Raw genomic sequence first — 16,637 nt, forward strand, 5'->3', positions numbered from 1 at the left:
CTTGCTGCCCCAAAATTCTTCCTAATGTTTAGCCAGACTCTCCCGATTTCTGTTATTGGGGCAAGATAGGAAGGGGTGTGTGTGGAACAGACACGTGCACCGTTGAACGCTCCTCGAATTATACAAAGTTTTATTTAGAGTGCAATCTCTGTTTTCACAAATTACAGCGAAGAGAGAAGGGGAGAATAAAGCCACACACATGGTCATCCCACGTATATTTTCTTCCTTTGCGCTGGGACTTGGGCTAAGGGGGGGGATGTCGAAGCAACAAGAGAGCAGGGCGGGGGCCTCACTTGTGGTAGAAGCGCTGGCCCTGTTGCGGGTGCTGGATGAACGGGTGGCGAGGTGCCGGCTGCGGAGAGGCCTGGAAACCAGACTGCAAGAGGGGAGAGAAAGAGATGTTAAAGGAAAGAAGTTTTCAGTGTACAGTGGTACCTTGGTTCTCAAAACGCCTTGATTCCCAAACACCGAAAACCCAGAAGGAAGCGTTCCGGTTTTCGAATGTTTTTTGGAAGCTGAACGTCCGATGCGGCTGTCGGCTATTCGTTTCCGGGGCGCCTGCACCAATCAGAAGCTGCCCCTTGGTTTTTGAACATTTCGGAAGTCAGATGGACTTCCAGAACGGATTAAGTTTGGCGCTTTTGTTTTTCCTATTTGTTTTGCGTTTCTGTTTTTGGGGCTTTTTCGGTTAATTTGTTTTTGTGACTGTGTGAAACCCAGTCTACTGATTGATTGATTGATTGATTGATTGATTGATTGCGTGACTGTGGAAATAGATAAAAGCCCCCCCATCCAAACAATGACTATCAGCAGGTAAGAATTTTTTTTAATAAATTATCATTACAATACTGTTATTTTATAGTACAGTACATTGTTTATTAGGGACGCGGGTGGCGCTGTGGGTTAAACCACAGAGCCTAGGGCTTGCCAATTGGAAGGTCAGTGGTTCAAATCCCCACGACAGGGTGAGCTCCTGTTGCTCAGTCCCCTGCTCCTGCCAACCTAGCAGTTCGAAAGCACCTCAAAGTGCAAGTAGATAAATAGGTACCTCCCCGGCGGGAAGGTAAACGGCGTTTCTGTGTGCTGCTCTGGTTCGCCAGAAGCAGCTTAGTCCTGCTGGCCACACGACCCGGAAGCTGGACGCCGGCTCCCTTGGCCGATAAAGCGAGATGAGCACCGCAACCCCAGAGTCGGCCACAACTAGACCTAATGGTCAGGGGTCCCTTTACCCTTACATTGTTTATTGCTTTCATCTTACAGATCAAAGGCCACATTAGATAGTAAAATTCATGTTAAATTGCTATTTTAGGGGTTGTTTTTAAAAGTCTGGAACAGATTAATCCGTTTTGCATTACTTTCTATGGGAAAGCGCCCCTTGGTTTTGGAACGGACTTCCGGAACAGATTAAGTTTGAGAACCAAGGTACCACTGTATATGAATTAACGGTCACAACCGGAAGGTTGTACAGCAATCTCTCATCTGAACGCAGGGGCTCGGTTCCTGGCGCTAAGTGGAAATCGTGGAGGGTCCAACCCTTAGAATTGCCTAATGGGTGAGAGGGAGAGCGAGAGACAGCTTGTATACTGAGCTGGAAGGCAGGGAGCTAAAACGCTCTTTGTGCCAGCGTAATCCCGGCTCTCCACCTCACTTGGGACTCGACTTGCACTTTTCCAACGAGCCTGCCTTCAACCGTGCGTGGTTGACATCGCACCCATTGAGTGCGCAGCAAGATGGGGGGTTACCGCCTTCGGTTTTCAGGCTGCTGGATGGAAACTCCCAGTACATTTCCGAGCACAATTCAAAGTGTTGGTGCTGACCTTGAAAGCCCTAAACGGCCTCAAAGGCCCAGCGGACCTGAAGGAGCGTCTCCACCACCATCGTTCTACCCGGACACTGAGGTCCAGCAGCTCCGAGGGCCTTCTGGCGGTTCCCTCACTGTGAGAAGTGAGGTTATAGGGAACCAGGCAGAGGGCCTTCTCGGTGGTGGCGCCCGCCCTGTGGAACGCCTTCCCACCAGATGTCAAGGAAATAAGCAAGTACCCGACTTTTGGAAGACATCTGAATGCAGCCCTGTTTAGGGAAGCTTTTAATATTTGATGAATTATTGTATTTTAATATTTTGTTGGAATCCGCCCAGAGTGGCTGGGTAAACCCAGCTAGATGGGTGGGGTATAAATTTATTATTATTATTATTATTATTATTATTATTATTATTATTATTAATGTGTCTGGAGGGCCTGTGGCGTGCCGGTCAGGCTGTGGGCAGTTAGAGTGTCTCCTCTTTGATTCCTCTTGCGCACGACACAGTGCTCCTGCCCTGGCCAAAAGATCACCTCCTCCCAGCCTGATCGAGTGTGCCTTCATGAGTTTATCATCTGTGTGCTAAATCAAGCCGGCCAAGGGCATAGCAGGGAGGAATTCTTGGTGCCGGCCTGTGGAACTCCCTTCCCCTGGAACTTTGCCAAGCAGCCAGCACTGTAAACCTCTCCGTTTCTCTCTGTCCCTCCCCAACCCACCTTCCAGTCTACGCGGAAACGGTTCAAAGCAGCAAAGGGTTCAGACCGTACCAAACACTGAGCACGACAAGGTTGCCCTCCTGTTAAGGGGCGCAGATTATTTTTAATAAAATGAAGCCAGCCAGGCCTTCCACACTGCCCACACCTTTGGCGATGTTGTGCTTCGGTTTGTTTAACCTCTGCTGCTGTTTTTCATACCGAAACTAGGCTCAAGAATCCTACCGGTAGTTTCACGCTGGTGTGTTTGTCTGATCGGTTTATCTTTTTAATAGAAAGGTAGAGTAAATATCCTGAAATCGCGAACGGATTGTCTGGACTCTTTTCCCCCAGGAAAAGTCAGAAATACAGTTGTATTTAAAAAAAATAAAATACAATGGTACCTTGGTTCTCAAACTCCAAAAACCTGGAAGTGTTCTGGTTTTTGAACATTTTTCGGAAGCTGAACAGCCGATGCGGCTGTTGGCTATTGTTTCCGGGGCGCCTGCACCAATCAGAAGCTGCCCCTTGGTTTTTGAACATTTCGTTTTTGCTATTTTGCGTTTTTGAGGCTTTTTAGTTTAATTTGTTTTTGTGACTGTGTGGAAGCCAGTTCGACTGATTGATTGTGTGACTGTGGGAATGGATAAAAGCCCCCCATCCAAACAATGACTATCATCAGCGCAGGTAAGAAAAAAAAGTAATTAATACTGTCTTATTTATAGTACAGTATATTGATTATTGCTTTCATTTTATGGATCCATGGTCTCGTTAGATAACAAAATTCATGTTAAATGGCTGTCTTAGGGGTTGTTTTCCAAAGTCTGGAACGGATTAATCCGTTTTGCATTCCTTTCTATGGGAAAGCGCGCCTTGGTTTTGGAACGCTTTGGTTTTGGAACAGACTTCTGGAACGGATTAAGTTGAGAACCAAGGCACCACTGTAAAACAAATGCAGTGTTGTATTCTAGTAAAGGTAAAGGGACCCCTGACCATTAGGTCCAGTCGTGGCCGACTCTGGGGTTGCGGCGCTCATCTCGCTTTACTGGCCGAGGGAGCCGGCATACAGCTTCCGGGTCATGTGGCCAGCATGACTAAGCCTCTTCTGGCGAACCACAGCAGCGCACGGAAACTCCGTTTACCTTCCTGCCAGAGTGGTACCTATTTATCTACTTGCACTTTGACGTGCTTTCGAACTGCTAGGTTGGCAGGAGCAGGGACCGAGCAACGGGAGCTCACCCCGTCACAGGGATTCAAACCACCGACCTTCTGATCAGCAAGCCCTAGGCTCTGTGGTTTAACCCACAGCGCCACCCGCACCCCCTTGTATTCTAGTAGCCTCGCATAAATTGATGCGCCTAAGTTGGCAGCATCCGACACGAAGTCTGGTTGGCGGTGGTTCTGCTGGGGATTGGCCTTCTCAATGGGGGCTCCCCATCTGCAGAATGACCCCAACCTCAGACTGTACAGAGGCTCACTAGGGAGGAGAGACCCTCTGCATGCGCTCAGAGATACTGCTATCCGACCTAACCAGAAGAGTCCGCGACCAGACGGAGGAGGAGTATCGGGAAGAGTGGACTAAATTTAATGATTATTTAGTTAAATATGTTAAGTTAAATTAACTGAAAACAGCTTGCAGTTACTTAATTGGCTTAGGATTTTATTTATGTTAAGTGATGAATTAATATGTTTAATTCCATAATGTGAAGATTTAAGGATGTTAATGTTTAAGTTAAGTTTCATAAAAACTGTGATTTGGAAAACCGTTAATAGGACATGCAATGAAATTCAACCAAGGAGAAGCGAGGAAGTGTAATTTTCAATAAGGTTATGATTTATGTTTGTTTGTCTTGTGTATTTGTTTGTTTATAAAACTGTGAAAACCAATAATTTTTTTTGGAAAAAACCCCCAGAGGTACTGCTGTGGTACGACAAGGCTTGGGATTGACCGCCGCTCCCCCCACCCAGCCAGCGAGATACTTACTGTGTGGGGTTGCTGTGGGGCGGTTCCGTGGGAGAAGCTGCCAGGGGAGGCTGGGCGAGCCGGGTGGGTGTACGCCAAACTGGGCTATAAGGGAGAGAAAGCGGGTGGGGGGGGCCAAAATCAGCGAGCAGGAGAGAGCAGGAGGGAAAGGGGCTGGGTGTCGTGACGGTGGTGGGAGAGGCACCCACCTGGGACGAGTAAAAGGAAGGCAAAATTCACAACAGGCCGAAAACAAGAGGAACCATGACAACACATTATGGGCACGGAAAACCGCGTAACTGAGAATCACTGGGAAGAGGGGGAGTAGAAGCAGGAAGAGGAGCAATGCGCCTTCAGCTTCTGAGCTTACCTTGGCAGCTGTCTGCATCTGGACAGGGATTTGGGGAGCTTGTAGGAGGCCCTGGTTCGGGTGCAAGGCTTGGGGGTGCATCGGGCGTAGGGTCGACTGGAGAGGAAAGGACAAGAGAGAGCGGAGGAATTAGACCACCTCCCAAGGTGAGAGGGAATGCACTCTGCACATGCGCTGGTTATTTCACGGCCGAGTCCCGGCAAGCAAACGTTCTTCCCAGGCTCCTGTCCGAAATTAAAATTTACCCCTCTGTGCAGTTAGAAACAGTCAAGAACGGCTGCATTCGCACCGCTGCGATGCCATTTTTATACAGTCACGGCTTTCCCCCAAAGGATTCTGGGAGATGAGGGTCTTTATTTTTTTATTGGAGACCTGTATCCTCCTCAGAGAGGTATTTCAGAGTGGTCCTGTATACCTGAAGGAGCGTCTACACCTCCATCGTTCTGCCTGGACACTTGTGTTCTAGTAAAGGGAAAGGGACCCCGGACCGTTAGGTCCAGTCGTGGCCGACTCTGGGGTTGCGGCGCTCATCTCGCTTTACTGGCTGAGGGAGCCGATGTACAGCTTCTGGGTCATGTGGCCAGCATGACTAAGCCGCTTCTGGCGAACCAGAGCAGCGCACGGAAACGCCGTTTACCTTCCCGCCGGAGCGGTACCTATTTATCTACTTGCACTTTGATGTGCTTTCGAACTGCTAGGTTGGCAGGAGCAGGGTCCGAGCAACGGGAGCTCACCCCGTCGCAGGGATTTGAACCGCCGACCTTCTGATCGGCAAGTCCTAGGCTCTGTGGTTTAACCCACAGCGCCACCCGGGTCCCATACTGACTACTTAGGTTTGCGGCTGCTTTCCTGATGACGTACCACTGCCGTTTGGTTTTTAAAAATATTGTTAGCCATCTTGTAAGACCTCTGTGGGATAGCCCAGTCGGTAAGAGCATCTCGTGGCCACGAGTTCGAGTCCCATGTTGGGGCCAGAAGATTCCTGCATTCCAGGGGGCTGGTGACCCCCGGGGTCCCTTTCCAACTCTACAAAAGAGCACGGACATATTCAGAGAGCGATGCTCTGGGTGTGAACTCACCGAATCGGTAAATCCCGACTGCTGGTTTGCGTGCTCCAGTTGTTTCTGCAGAGGAATGGCCGTGCTGGGAGGAATGAAACCTGGAAAGGGAAGGTTGAAAGAGCTAAGCGTGAGCCTTGCAAGGAAAGAAACAGGGCCTGGGAAGAAGTGTGGGGCTGGTTTATTTTCTCTTTCCTTTTCGGACAACATATCCCAGCGCAGCTCCCCTGCCATCTCATGTCCATGGAGGTGCAGGTCAACTCTGTGTCCAAGGCAGCTGTCTGCCGGCTCCATCTGGTACGCAGGATGAGACCCTCCCTGCCCGCGGACTGTCTGGCCAGAGTGGCGCATGCTCTGGTTATCTCCTGCTTGGACTACTGCCATGCGCTCTACGTGGGGCTACCTTTGAAGGTGACTTGGAAACTACAACTAATCCAGAATGCGGCAGCTAGACTGGGGACTGGGAGTGGCAGCCGAGACCACATAACACTGGTCTTGAAAGGCCTACATTGGCTCCCAGGACGTTTCCAAGCACAATTCAAAGTGTTGGTGCTGACCTTGAAAGCCCTAAATGGCCTCAAAGGCCCAGTAGACCTGAAGGAGCGTCTCCACCTCCATCGTTCTGCCCAGACACTGAGGTCCAGCTCCGAGGGCCTTCTGGTGGTTCCCTCCCTGCGAGAAGTGAAGTTACAGGGAACCAGGCAGAGGGCCTTCTCGGTGGTGGCACCTGCCCTGTGGAACGCCCTCCAGTTGGATGTCAAGGAAATAAACAATTACCTGACTTTTGGAAGACATCTGAAGGCAGCCCTGTTTAGGGAAGCTTTTAATGTTTGATGAATTATTGTATTTTAATATTTTGTTGGAATCTGCCCAGAGTGGCTGGGGAAAACCAGCCAGATGGGTGGCGTATAAATAATAATAATAATAATAATAATAATAATAATAATAATAATAGGATTTACCAACCTCCGGCATGCTCTGGTCCATGGGGTCACGAAGAGTCGGACATGACTAAACAACTGCAGACTTATTATTAAGATTTGCCAGCCATTCTGCAGACTTACCAGGCTGAGCCGTGGGGAAGTGGCTGTGGATTGTATAGCCGGGCTGCTGTTGCGGCAAGTACTGCATGGTGGGGAAAGCAGAAGGCCCTGGAAGGGAAAGGAGAGGGGGGTGAAAGCCCGGCCTGCTCTGCCCCCGCCACCCATGCCACGGAGGGAAAGGGATGCAGCGTGGCACCCGATTGCCCACGGGCTCCATCCTCACCTCGGATCGACTGGCTGCTGGCATAGCTGACGGGCACCGTGTGCTGGCTCTGCCCCACGGCGTAAGGGCTGTGCCCGGACTGCCCGCCCTGGTACTGACCGTGCTCTGCCGTGCTGGCGGGGAAAGTCGGCTGCGTGGCAAAGTGGCGAGACTGGGGAGACAAAGCAAGCACAGAGACGTCCCTTAGGGTTACCGCGAGGCGCACCAAATCTGCCTCACAACTAACCGCTTTGTCTTATTTGCCACGCGACGTATTTTTGTGTTTCCTTGCCGTAAACGGGCCTGTGGCGCTCGGAAGGAAGGGCGGTATATCAGTTTAATAAATAACTATCATAACAGCAGCAATAGCAAAGGCAGGGCTGCCGCCACCCGCCATTTTGAAAGGGGAGCCATTTTGTGAGGGAAGAACTAACCGTTTTGCCTTGTGTATCTAGGGGGGGCCATATGCAGAATACTGCAGTCGGAAGCATCCGGGAGGAAATCGGAAAAATATCTGGAGAAATCAAGACGCATGGCAACCTAGGTCGGCAGTGTTGTTTGTGCCAATTTCCCTTAAAAATAGCTCCAAAACGACAATTTTTGTTGAGGTTTTGCCAAAAACAACAACTTCCTCCCAAGCTCAACAACTTTTGTGTCCGGATTTTTACTTTTTGAAACACGGCAACCCTAGTTTATCATGTTATGTGGTTTTATACTGTAAACGGGCCTGTGGTCCTTGGGATCGAGGGCAGGATATAAATTTAAATAACAACCACCACGACAATAGAAAAGGCAGCGCTGCCACCGTCCGCCATCTTGTGAGGGAACATTTGGAGGAGAACTGTTGACTCTGCTCATGAAAAGCAAAATATAACCACTTCCTAGGGGGAAAAGAAAACTGTGTTCAGCCCCTGGCACGGTTCTCGCTCGCTTAGGCAGGCCTGCCTTGACGTGGCATTTTAATGTGCGATTTTTATTACGTATCATTTGTTTTAGATACATGGCTTTTACTTCTACTCTGATAAATCTTACATCAATTTGGCTTCATATATCAGGCATGTGCAACTAGTCAATTACGGGGCTTTCCTGGTCGATCGTGTGATCCTGGTTGATCACCCCCCCAAAAAAAGCTCCACAATGGTCAATCCAATGGGTAGATCACTGCCAGTTTTTTTATATAGTGGGAGTAGATCACAGTCTCTTGGACATGAGTAGGCAAACTAAGGCCCGGGGGCCAGATCCGGCCCAATCGCCTTCTCAATCCAGCCAGCAGACGGTCCGGAAACCAGCGTGTTTTTACATGAGTAGAATGTGTCCTTTTATTTAAAATGCATCTCTGGGTTATTTGTGAGGCATAGGAATTCGTTCTCCCCCCCCCCCCAAAAAAAATATATAGTCTGCCCCTCCACAAGGTCTGAGGGACAGTGGACCGGCCCCCTGCTGAAAAAGTTTGCTGACCCCCTGCTCTTGGGAGTTGGACATGCCTGTTTTATATTACCAGTTTTTCAAACAAATATTTCACATTGCATTTTGCAAACTGCTTAGGAGGTTTCTGCTGATTAAGCAACGTGCCCCTATTGCCAAATAAATTACCGTAATTTTTGCACCATAAGACGCACCTAGTTTTTGGAGGAGGAAAACAAATATTCTGAATCCCAGAAGCCAGAACAGCAAGAGGGATCGCTGCGCAGCGAAAGCAGAGATCCCTCTTGCTGTTCTGGCTTCTGGGATAGCTGCGCAGCCTGCATTCGCTCCATAAGACGCACACACATTTCCCCTTGCTTTTTAGGAGGGAAAAAGTGCGTCTTATAGAGCAAAAAATATGGTAATAAATCCTTTGAGGAATACTATGACTTCAGTGTTGAACAAAGAGATCTGGTCTTTCCTGGAACAACTGGGGGGGGGGGGAGGCACTCACTGTGATCACTGGAGGTCCAAACATCTGCTTGGCTCTATCGGCGGATATCAAGGTGCCAGCCCGGTTATGGCCTCCGGGGCTCCCTGTGGAGAAAGGGAAGAAATCCCATTGACATCAACCCCTCCAAGCCGTCCAGAGGGTGAGAAAACTCCTTCCCAAAGGGGTGGAGGGTCAAGTCTTCTCTTTCCTCCAATAAAAGACTCTCCGGAAGGGTGATGTGACGCACTATTTAATTGGGATCCGCCATTATGGGACAGAGATAAACAGTCATGGGGGAGGCGAGCTCTTAATTTGTTATCATATCTGTGCTTCAAGCCCAAATTGGCAAATCTCCCCTGAAAGACTAATGTTTGATGCAACCTGTCTGAGAAAATGAATGAGCAAACGCCTAGATTTTATTTCATCGGAACTGAAAGAAGATGGCGTCTGCCACCAGAGAAGGACTTTTGGATTGATTTGGCATAAACACCAGCGTGTGAGGACAAATTGCGAACGACAGACTTATCAGCTGCAAAAAAAAAAAGGAGAGTCATACAAACTTCACACAGAAGCCCATTATTGTTTACTTCAGCTCGCCTGTGGAAACAACGCAGAGGCCATGAAGGAAGGAAGGATACCAACAGGGAGATTTAAAGAAGGAACTATTGGAAACTCAAGGCAGTAGAAACATAAGATGACTGGAGCCCCACTGAACTTGAAGCATGGGAAGCCCCAACAAAAACTTATAATTTGGCAGAATATTTGGACTATATGAGATGTATTTGTATAATTTGGAAAGTGTAATGTGATCTGATTGGATTGTTAAAATGGAAAACTTAATAAAAATTATTTTTTTAAAAAGTCTTCTCTTTCCTTCGCTCTCCCCTCTCCCATACCTGCAATCCTAACAAGGGAGGCACCTCAGAGCTTTATACATGGAATGTCCTGGGTTCGAGTCCCGACATCTCTCGCTAAAACTGGACCGCAGGTAGAGACTGGCGGCCCGATTCAGCACAAGGCGACTTCAGGTGAGGAAAGCACACCTGCCTGATCCGTGGCCGAACTCTACGTGAATCCTTTCAATGCGCCGCCGACGCAGCCAAAAAGAAACGCACCTTGCATGTTGAGGATGTGAGCCCCTGCGTGGACAGCCATTCCTTGTTGGTAAGCGGCTGCCGTCAGCGTCGTCATGTCGCTGTGGACAGGAGGAAGGAGGTCAATAAATCGCCTGCAATAATGGCGGTGAAGAAACCCAACTCAGAAAGAAACTTGATCTTTACCGGCGCCTGCTCTTGCCATTCGCTGCCCCTTTTGCACAAGGCAGTCGTTGGCTGCCTTCAAGGTTTCCCACACATTGTGATTTTTGCTTACCGCACACACACAACACAATTCACAAAATATTGCCAGGTCAAAAATTACGAAGCTGATACAGTCGTACCTCAGAAGTCGAATGGAATCCGTTCCAGAAGTCCGTTCTGACTTCTAAAACATTCGGAAACTAAGGCACAGGTTCCAATTAGCTGCAGGAAGCTCCTGCAGCCAATCAGAAGTTGCAGAACCCGCGTTGGACGTTCGGGTTCCAAAGAACGTTTGCAAACCGGAACACTCACTTCCGGGTTTGTGGCATTTGGGAGCCAAAACGTTTGAGTCGCAAGGCGTTCAAATTCTGAGGTACGATTGTATCATGATACGGACTTCAAACCGGTTTTGGACGATATATGAACGTATTTATTTTATTTTATTCTTTTAATTTCTATATCACTTTTATATTTTTATGAAAAAGCTCAAAGCGGTTTACAGCAGGGGTCGGCAAGGATTACCTCGCCTGGGTGAGCTCACTCCCACGGAGATCGCTCCATGGGCTGGATCGCGTCAACTGAGTCCCCGCTCTGTGCTGTGCTGGTTTAGCGCAGCGCGCAGGGACTCACTGAACGAGTGGCTTGGTTCAGCAGTGGCTAGTGGGCCGTTTAAACAACCCCCATGGACCGCTTACAGCCCATGGACCACAGGTTTAAAGGTTAAGGGACCCCTGACCATTAGCTCCAGTCATGACCGACTCGGAGGTTGCACGCTCATCTCCGAGGGAGTCGGTCTTTGTCCGCAGACAGCTTCCGGGTCATGTGGCCAGCAGGACTAAGCCGCTTCTGGCGAACCAGAGCAGCACACGGAAACGCCGTTTACCTTCCCGCTGGAGCGGTACCTATTTATCTACTTGCACTTTGACGTGCTTTCGAACTGCTAGCTTGGCAGGAGCAGGGACCGAGCAACGGGAGCTCACCGCGTCGCAGGGATTTGAACCGCCGACCTTCTGATCGGCAAGTCCTAGGCTCTGTGGTTTAACCCACAGCACCACCCACGTCCCGACCCCTGGTTTACAGCATATTAAATCAATAAAACATAAATAAAACAATCTGAAGAAAATCAAATATACAGTCAAAGCAACATAACATCGCCCAGCCCAGCATTCCAAGCACGCTCACACCACAGAACAGGCTGTGGGCAGTTTTATTTTCAATTCCTTGCCTAATAACTCCTAAGCACGGAATTCGCCTTTTTCTTTTGGAAGACAAACTTTTAGAAGACATCTGAAGGCAGCCCTGTTTAGGGAAGCTTTTAATGTTTAATAGGTTATTTGTATTTTAGTGTTTTGCTGGAAGCCGCCCAGAGTGGCTGGGGAAACCCAGCCAGATGGGCGGGGTATAAATAATAAATTATTATTATTATATTATTATTATTTTTCACAGCAGCCAAACACTGGCTCAACATCTCCACGAGGCTCCTGCTCAGTCACAGCCAGTTCAGAACCCACAAACATGGCCCAGCGTGCATCGCTAGACGCTTGTTATCCCGCCAACCTTTGCTCCTTGCGACGTCGTTTCTCCTCCTCGTGAAGCACTTTTTTCAGCTGAAGGAAAAGCTGGTGCTTCTCCTCCTGTAGGGCGAGCAGTTTCTCTTCCAGCTTCATGATCTGCGGGTGGAAAAGGGGTCGGAGGTGAGCTGGGATGTCTCCAGGGACGGAGAAGAAGAGTTTGGATTTGATATCCCGCCTTTCACTCCCTTTAAGGAGTCTCAAAGCGGCTAACAATCTCCTTTCCCTTCCTGCCCCACAACAAACACTCTGTGAGGTGAGTGGGGCTGAGAGACTTCCAAGAAGTGAGACTGGCCCAAGGTCACCCAGCAGCTGCATGTGGAGGAGCAGGGAATCGAACCCGGTTCCCCAGATTACGAGACTACCGCTCTTAACCACTACACCACACTGGCTCTCTCACACTGGAGGCCTCCCAAAACACAGGGCCGCCCCACAGACCTGCTCCTTCGTCTCCTCCAGGGACATCCGCTCTTCCATCTCCTTCTTCCGACGCCTCTCCTGTTCCTCCTTCATCTTCTGCTCCATCATCTTGTCGACTTCTTCCTCCTCTGCAGGACAAGGGGGAAAGGCATAATAATAATAATAATAATAATAATAATAATACTTTATTTATACCCCGCCCATCTGGCTGGGTTTCCCCAGCCACTCTGGGCTGCTTCCAACAGAATATTAAAACACAATAATCTATTAAACATTAAAAGCTTCCTTAAACAGGGAGGAATTACCTTCCCGAAATGCAACTTCCATGGAGCCTCAATTCAGTTCAAGACTTCTTCAGGTTCTGCACTACTTAGGCAGGAAGAACCAGTTGCACAAATATAAAATGGCGGACACCTGGCTTGCCAGTAATCCTTGTGAAAAGGATCTAGGGATCTTGGTGGACCACAAGCTTAACATGAGCCCGCAATGTGATGCAGCAGCAAAAATGGCCAATGCTATTCTACGCTGCATCAATGGAAGTCTAGTGTCCAGATCAAGGGAAGGAATAAGGTAAAAGGACCCCTGACCATTAGGTCCAGTTGTGACCGACTCTGGGGTTGCGGCGCTCATCTCGCTTTATTGGCCGAGGGAGCCGGCGTCCAGCTTCCGGGTCATGTGGCCAGCATGACTAAGCCGCTTCTGGCGAACCAGAGCAGCGCACGGAAACGCCGTTTACCTTTCCACCGGAGTGATACCTATTTATCTACTTGCACTTTGAGGTGCTTTTGAACTGCTAGGTTGGCAGGAGCAGGGACCAAGCAACGGGAGCTCACCCCGTCATGGGGATTCGAACCGCCGACCTTACGATCGGCAAGCCCTAGGCTCTGTGGTTTAGACCACAGCGCCACCCGCATCCCAAGGGAAGGAACAGTCCCGCTCTATTCTGCCTTGGTCAGACCACACCTGGAAGACGGTATCCAGTTCTGGGCACCACAATTTAAGGAGGATACTGGCAAGCTGGAATATGTGCAGAGGAGGGTGACCAAGATGGTCAAAGGTCTGGAAAACAAGCCTTATGAGGAACGGTTGAGGGAATTGGGTATGTTGAGCCTGGAAAAGAGGGAACTGGGAGGAGATTTAACAGCCATCCTGAAATCTCTGAAGGGCCGTCAAATGGAAGATGGAGCAATCTTATTTTCTGCTCTGGAGGGTTGGATAGATTAAAGTTGCAAGGAAGGAGATTGGGACTAGACTTCAGGAAGAGTTTTCTGACCGTAAGAGCCGTTTGACAGGGGAAGGATCTCTCTGGGATGATGCTGGACTCTTCTTCCTTGGAGGTTTTTAAGCAGAGGGTGGAAGGTCTTGGAAGTGTCAGCTGGGATTCCCACATTGCAGGGGGTTGGGCTGGATGACCTCTGGGGTCCCCTCCAACTCTACAATCCTGGGATTTACCCCCAGCAGGTCACCGGGGGTCGGCCGCTGCCTCCTCCCAGCCTAGCCTACCTGGCACCGGGTTGGGGTTGCGGGGATTGCGCGCCGCCTGGAGCACCTTGCAGGCGAGATACAAACTCAAACTCAAATGCAAATGCATGCAAATGAAACTACAAATGCAAATGCGAATACATGCAAATGCATGCAAATGAAACTACAAATGCAAATGCATGCATATGAAACTACAAATGCGAATGCATGCAAATGAAACTACAAATGCAAATGTAAGTACATGCAAATACTACTACAAATGTAAGTAAATGCAAATGTATGCAAATGCTACTACAAATGTAAGTACATGCAAATGCATGCAAATGACCCCCGTCTCTCTCTCTCTCTCTCTCTCTCACCCTGCCGCTTCCTCTCTCTCTCCACCATGACGTGCCGGTGCAAGGCGCGGGCCATGGCCGAGCTCAGCTTCGGCCTCTCCAGCAGCGCCGGCATGGCGGCCTCTCCGGCTGCCCGGGGCGCCCGGGACCCAAGGCGGAGAAAGAGGCTCCTCGGAGGCCGCGGGGAAGGAGGAGGAGGAGGAGGAGAAGCAGCCCGGGAGAGGAGACGCCAACGCCCCGCGCGGCTTCCTCTTCCGGGTCACAGCCGCCCCGCCCCCCCCCGCCCGCCGGGGACCCAGGAGTCCGGGCAGGCTCCACCCCCCCAACTGGCTCAAGGGGACCCAGGAGTCCGGGAAAGGGCTGCCCCTTCTCCAACAATTGAGAAATGGACCCAGGAGTCCAAGAAAGGGTCCAATGCTCTCCCCCAACTGAGAGGGGGACCCAGGAGTCCGAGAAAGGGTCCAATGCTCTCCGCCAACTGAGAGGGGGACCCAGGAGTCCGGGCAGGCTCCACCCCCCCCCAACTGGCTCAAGGGGACCCAGGAGTCCGGGAAAGGGCTGCCCCTTCTCCAACAATTGAGAAATGGACCCAGGAGTCCGAGAAAGGGCCCAATGCTCTCCCCCAACTGAGAGGGGGACCCAGGAGTCCGAGAAAGGGCCCAATGCTCTCCCCCAACTGAGAGGGGGACCCAGGAGTCCGAGAAAGGCTCCAATGCTCTCCCCCAACTGAGAGGGGGACCCAGGAGTCCGAGAAAGGGCCCAATGCTCTCCCCCAACTGAGAGGGGGACCCAGGAGTCCGAGAAAGGGTCCAGTGCTCTCCCCCAACTGAGAGGGGGACCCAGGAGTCCGAGAAAGGGCTCAATGCTCTCCTCCAACTGAGAGGGGGACCCAGGAGTCCGGGACCGGGCTGCCCGCTCTCCCCCAACTGAGAGGGGGACCCAGGAGTCCGAGAAAGGGTCCAATGCTCTCCCCCAAATGAGAGGGGGACCCAGGAGTCCGAGAAAGGGTCCAATGCTCTCCCCCAACTGAGAGGGGGACCCAGGAGTCCGAGAAAGGGCTCAATGCTCTCCTCCAACTGAGAGGGGGACCCAGGAGTCCGGGACCGGGCTGCCCGCTCTCCCCCAACTGAGAGGGGGACCCAGGAGTCCAAGAAAGGGCTGCTATTATGCTTTTCGCCAGAAAATGACAATGATTTTAAATTATGTTTATGACATGTGAAAAAGATATATTCGAGAAAATAAAATAAGCCCGATTTTTTTTTCTTTTCAAGCAGTAAGAGATGTCCTCAGCTTCACTGGAGTTGCAGATAGAAAACCTTTGCTGAGTTCGAATCTGGAGACCAGTCATACCTGCTTCTGTGATCTCCCTTCTCTAATGCAAGGGGCTTAACATTGTTTGGTTTGATTTTCTACATTTCTATGCAGAAGACACTAAAAATGAACTTAAGGCAGGCATAGGCAAACCTATGTTTTGAGACTACAATTCCCATCATCCCTGACCACTGGTCCTGCTAGCTAGGGATCATGGGAGTTGCAGGCCAAAAACATCTGGAGGGGTGAGGTGGAGGAAGCCTGGATTAAGCTGTGAATCCCATCTGTAGGCTCAAGTTCTGTACTTGTGTAAAGAAACCATCTACCCCAAAGACACCGCAAGTCTCTGCTGTGACTTTCCCAAAAGCAACCACAAACCTTGGGTAAGCATGCCTGGAACTCCCCTAAACCTTGTGCTACTCAGATTGGGGGTTGCATGCAATGATTTATTAAGGAAGGACATGTGCTTTCCTGCCACGCCCACTCGCAAAGTCTCCCTGCAGCTAGAGTCGGGCCCGCCAAGTGGCAAGGAGTGACACAGGCTCAGAGCCTATGGAGATTTCCGTAAAGGTAAAGGGACCCCTAACTATTAGGTCCAGTTGTGACCGACTCTGGGGTTGTGGCGCTCATCTCGCTTTATTGGCCGAGGGAGCCGGCGTACAGCTTCCGGGTCATGTGGCCAGCAGGACTAAGCCTCTTCTGGCGAACCAGAGCAGCGCACGGAAACGCCGTTTACCTTCCCGCCGGAGCGGTACCTATTGATCTACTTGCACTTTGACGTGCTTTCGAACTGCTAGGTGGGCAGGAGCAGGGACCGAGCAACGGGAGCTCACCCCGTCGCGGGGATTCAAACTGCCGACCTTCTGATCGGCAAGCCCTAGGCTCTGTGGTTTAACCCACAGCGCCACCCGCGTCCCACCATGGAGATGTCCATACCTTCCTGCAAATCATGGGGAAGGCCTGTGGCTTGGGTGGCGTACAGAAGGTCCCAGGTCCAATGCCCGGGTTAGGGTTAGTGAGAAGATGCTGCCAGTCTGTGCTGGGATGCAAGGCAGCTTTCGGATGCTGCTTCCAAGCTCTTGCCGCCCCAATGGCGGATGGGGAAAGAGCAGAAGGGGGTCACCCCACCCTTCCGTCCTTCGTTACAAGCACGATCTTCTGCAGCTCCCGGAAAACAGGGTGCCACCCCCAA

The 16,637-nt window shown here is 50.5% G+C and overlaps 1 protein-coding gene across 2 annotated transcripts; it reads right to left on the reverse strand.

The window, feature by feature from the left end:
* Positions 1-113: 113 nt before the first annotated feature.
* GPS2 (G protein pathway suppressor 2) lies at positions 114-14,368 on the reverse strand. Of its 2 annotated transcripts, none has more exons than XM_080979913.1 (11): positions 14,156-14,364; positions 12,333-12,442; positions 11,881-11,993; positions 10,141-10,220; positions 9,047-9,129; positions 7,150-7,300; positions 6,948-7,034; positions 5,905-5,984; positions 4,826-4,921; positions 4,477-4,560; positions 114-376 (listed from the first exon to the last, which is right to left on the reverse strand). In XM_080979913.1, exons 1-11 carry the CDS (start codon positions 14,247-14,249, stop codon positions 290-292), a joined length of 1,065 nt encoding a protein of 354 aa, XP_080836039.1. In that variant the 5' UTR covers positions 14,250-14,364; the 3' UTR covers positions 114-289. The 2 variants fall into 2 exon arrangements, with proteins under 2 accessions (XP_080836039.1, XP_080836040.1); XM_080979914.1 differs by lacking the exon at positions 114-376 and adding an exon at positions 3,995-4,018 and having other exon boundaries at positions 4,423-4,560; positions 14,156-14,368.
* Positions 14,369-16,637: the final 2,269 nt, after the last annotated feature.

This window comes from Podarcis pityusensis (genome assembly GCF_964106645.2).
Source record: "Podarcis pityusensis genome assembly, chromosome: 13".
Classification (NCBI taxonomy): Eukaryota; Metazoa; Chordata; class Lepidosauria; order Squamata; family Lacertidae; genus Podarcis; species Podarcis pityusensis.

Bases quoted from the DNA above. Each gene is read 5' to 3' on its own strand.
- GPS2 (XM_080979913.1), bottom strand. From the start codon at position 14,249: ATGCCGGCGCTGCTGGAGAGGCCGAAGCTGAGCTCGGCCATGGCCCGC. The intron at 11,994-12,332 runs GTCTGTGGGGCG...TTCCACCCGCAG, and splicing joins TGGAGGAGACGAAGGAGCAG to ATCATGAAGCTGGAAGAGAA. The intron at 4,922-5,904 runs GTGAGTTCACAC...TTTCCTCTCCAG, and splicing joins AGTCGGGATTTACCGATTCG to TCGACCCTACGCCCGATGCA.